Source organism: Phaseolus vulgaris, chromosome 1, assembly GCF_051622355.1.
Source record: "Phaseolus vulgaris cultivar YP4 chromosome 1, ASM5162235v1, whole genome shotgun sequence".
NCBI classification, from domain to species: Eukaryota; Viridiplantae; Streptophyta; class Magnoliopsida; order Fabales; family Fabaceae; genus Phaseolus; species Phaseolus vulgaris.
Genome location: NC_143498.1, coordinates 17,315,454 through 17,316,426, shown reverse-complemented (window position 1 = coordinate 17,316,426; position 973 = coordinate 17,315,454). Strand labels below are relative to the sequence as shown.

The 973-nt window shown below is 39.6% G+C and overlaps 1 protein-coding gene across 1 annotated transcript; it reads right to left on the bottom strand.

The window, feature by feature from the left end:
• Nucleotides 1-347: 347 nt before the first annotated feature.
• LOC137815540 (uncharacterized) lies at nucleotides 348-953 on the bottom strand. Its single transcript, XM_068618657.1, has 2 exons — nucleotides 741-953; nucleotides 348-695 (listed from the first exon to the last, which is right to left on the bottom strand). Exons 1-2 carry the CDS (start codon nucleotides 951-953, stop codon nucleotides 348-350), a joined length of 561 nt encoding a protein of 186 aa, XP_068474758.1.
• Between the last annotated feature and the right edge of the window lie 20 nt (nucleotides 954-973).

Here is a 973-nt window from a genome sequence, read left to right as displayed (position 1 = left end):
TCATCTTTCTTGAAAATTTTTCCAGTGTTGCTACTGTTATCAGCTCCCCAACATTCAGCTGCAAAATGACCATACTTTCCACAATTATAACACTGCAATTTTCTTTTATCATGGAATTTCTTGGATCCATGATCTTGACTCCCTCTACCAGCAGCTAATTTCTACTTCTGCATACTATTTTGACTCTGGTTCTGACTGCTTGAAGCAGGCCAGTCACTTGATTGACCTCCTCTTCCTCTTCCTCTTCCTTTCTTTTTCCAGCCACTTCTTCCTCTGCCTCTGCCAGCAGTTTGAGCATGGAAAACTTGATCTACTACCTTTTCTTTACCTTTTCTTGAAAGTAACCGCTACTCATGTGCTTCAAGAGAATTCTGAAGTTCTTCTACTGTCATTTCATCAAGATCCTTGGATTCTTCAATTGCCACGACAATGTGATCAAAAGCAAGAGTCAAAGTTCTAAGAATCTTCTCAACCACCTTTGAATCAGGCAACTGCTCATGACAACCTCGCATGGAATTTGCAATTGCTTGGATTTTACCAAAGTAATCACACACTGATTCTTGATCAGTCATGGATAGCAATTCAATTTGTCTTCTGAGTGATTGCAGTCTCACCTTCTTAACCCTACCAGTATTTCCATAGGTTTGTTCCAGTATGTCCCAAATATGCTTGACAGATTCAGCTTTTGAGATTTTCTGGAAAATGGCAGCTGAGACACACTAATGCAGTAACATTCGTGCCTTGCAATCAATCTTTTTATTTTCTTTTGACTGTTTCTCAGACTTTTTCTTCTGCTCTTCTGTTTCAAGCTTGGTTGAATCTTGAAACACAATCTTGACAACTTCTTCTAATTCTTGAAAACCAAGAATGGCTTCCATCTTCACAATCCAATCATCACAATCCTTCCCATCAAACACCGGAAGATTCTCTGGAACCACACCAAATGCAGCCATGACAGTTATCACCTACAGCA

Bases quoted from the DNA above. Each gene is read 5' to 3' on its own strand.
- LOC137815540 (XM_068618657.1), bottom strand. From the start codon at position 953: ATGGCTGCATTTGGTGTGGTTCCAGAGAATCTTCCGGTGTTTGATGGG. The intron at 696-740 runs GCACGAATGTTA...GCCATTTTCCAG, and splicing joins ATAAAAAGATTGATTGCAAG to AAAATCTCAAAAGCTGAATC.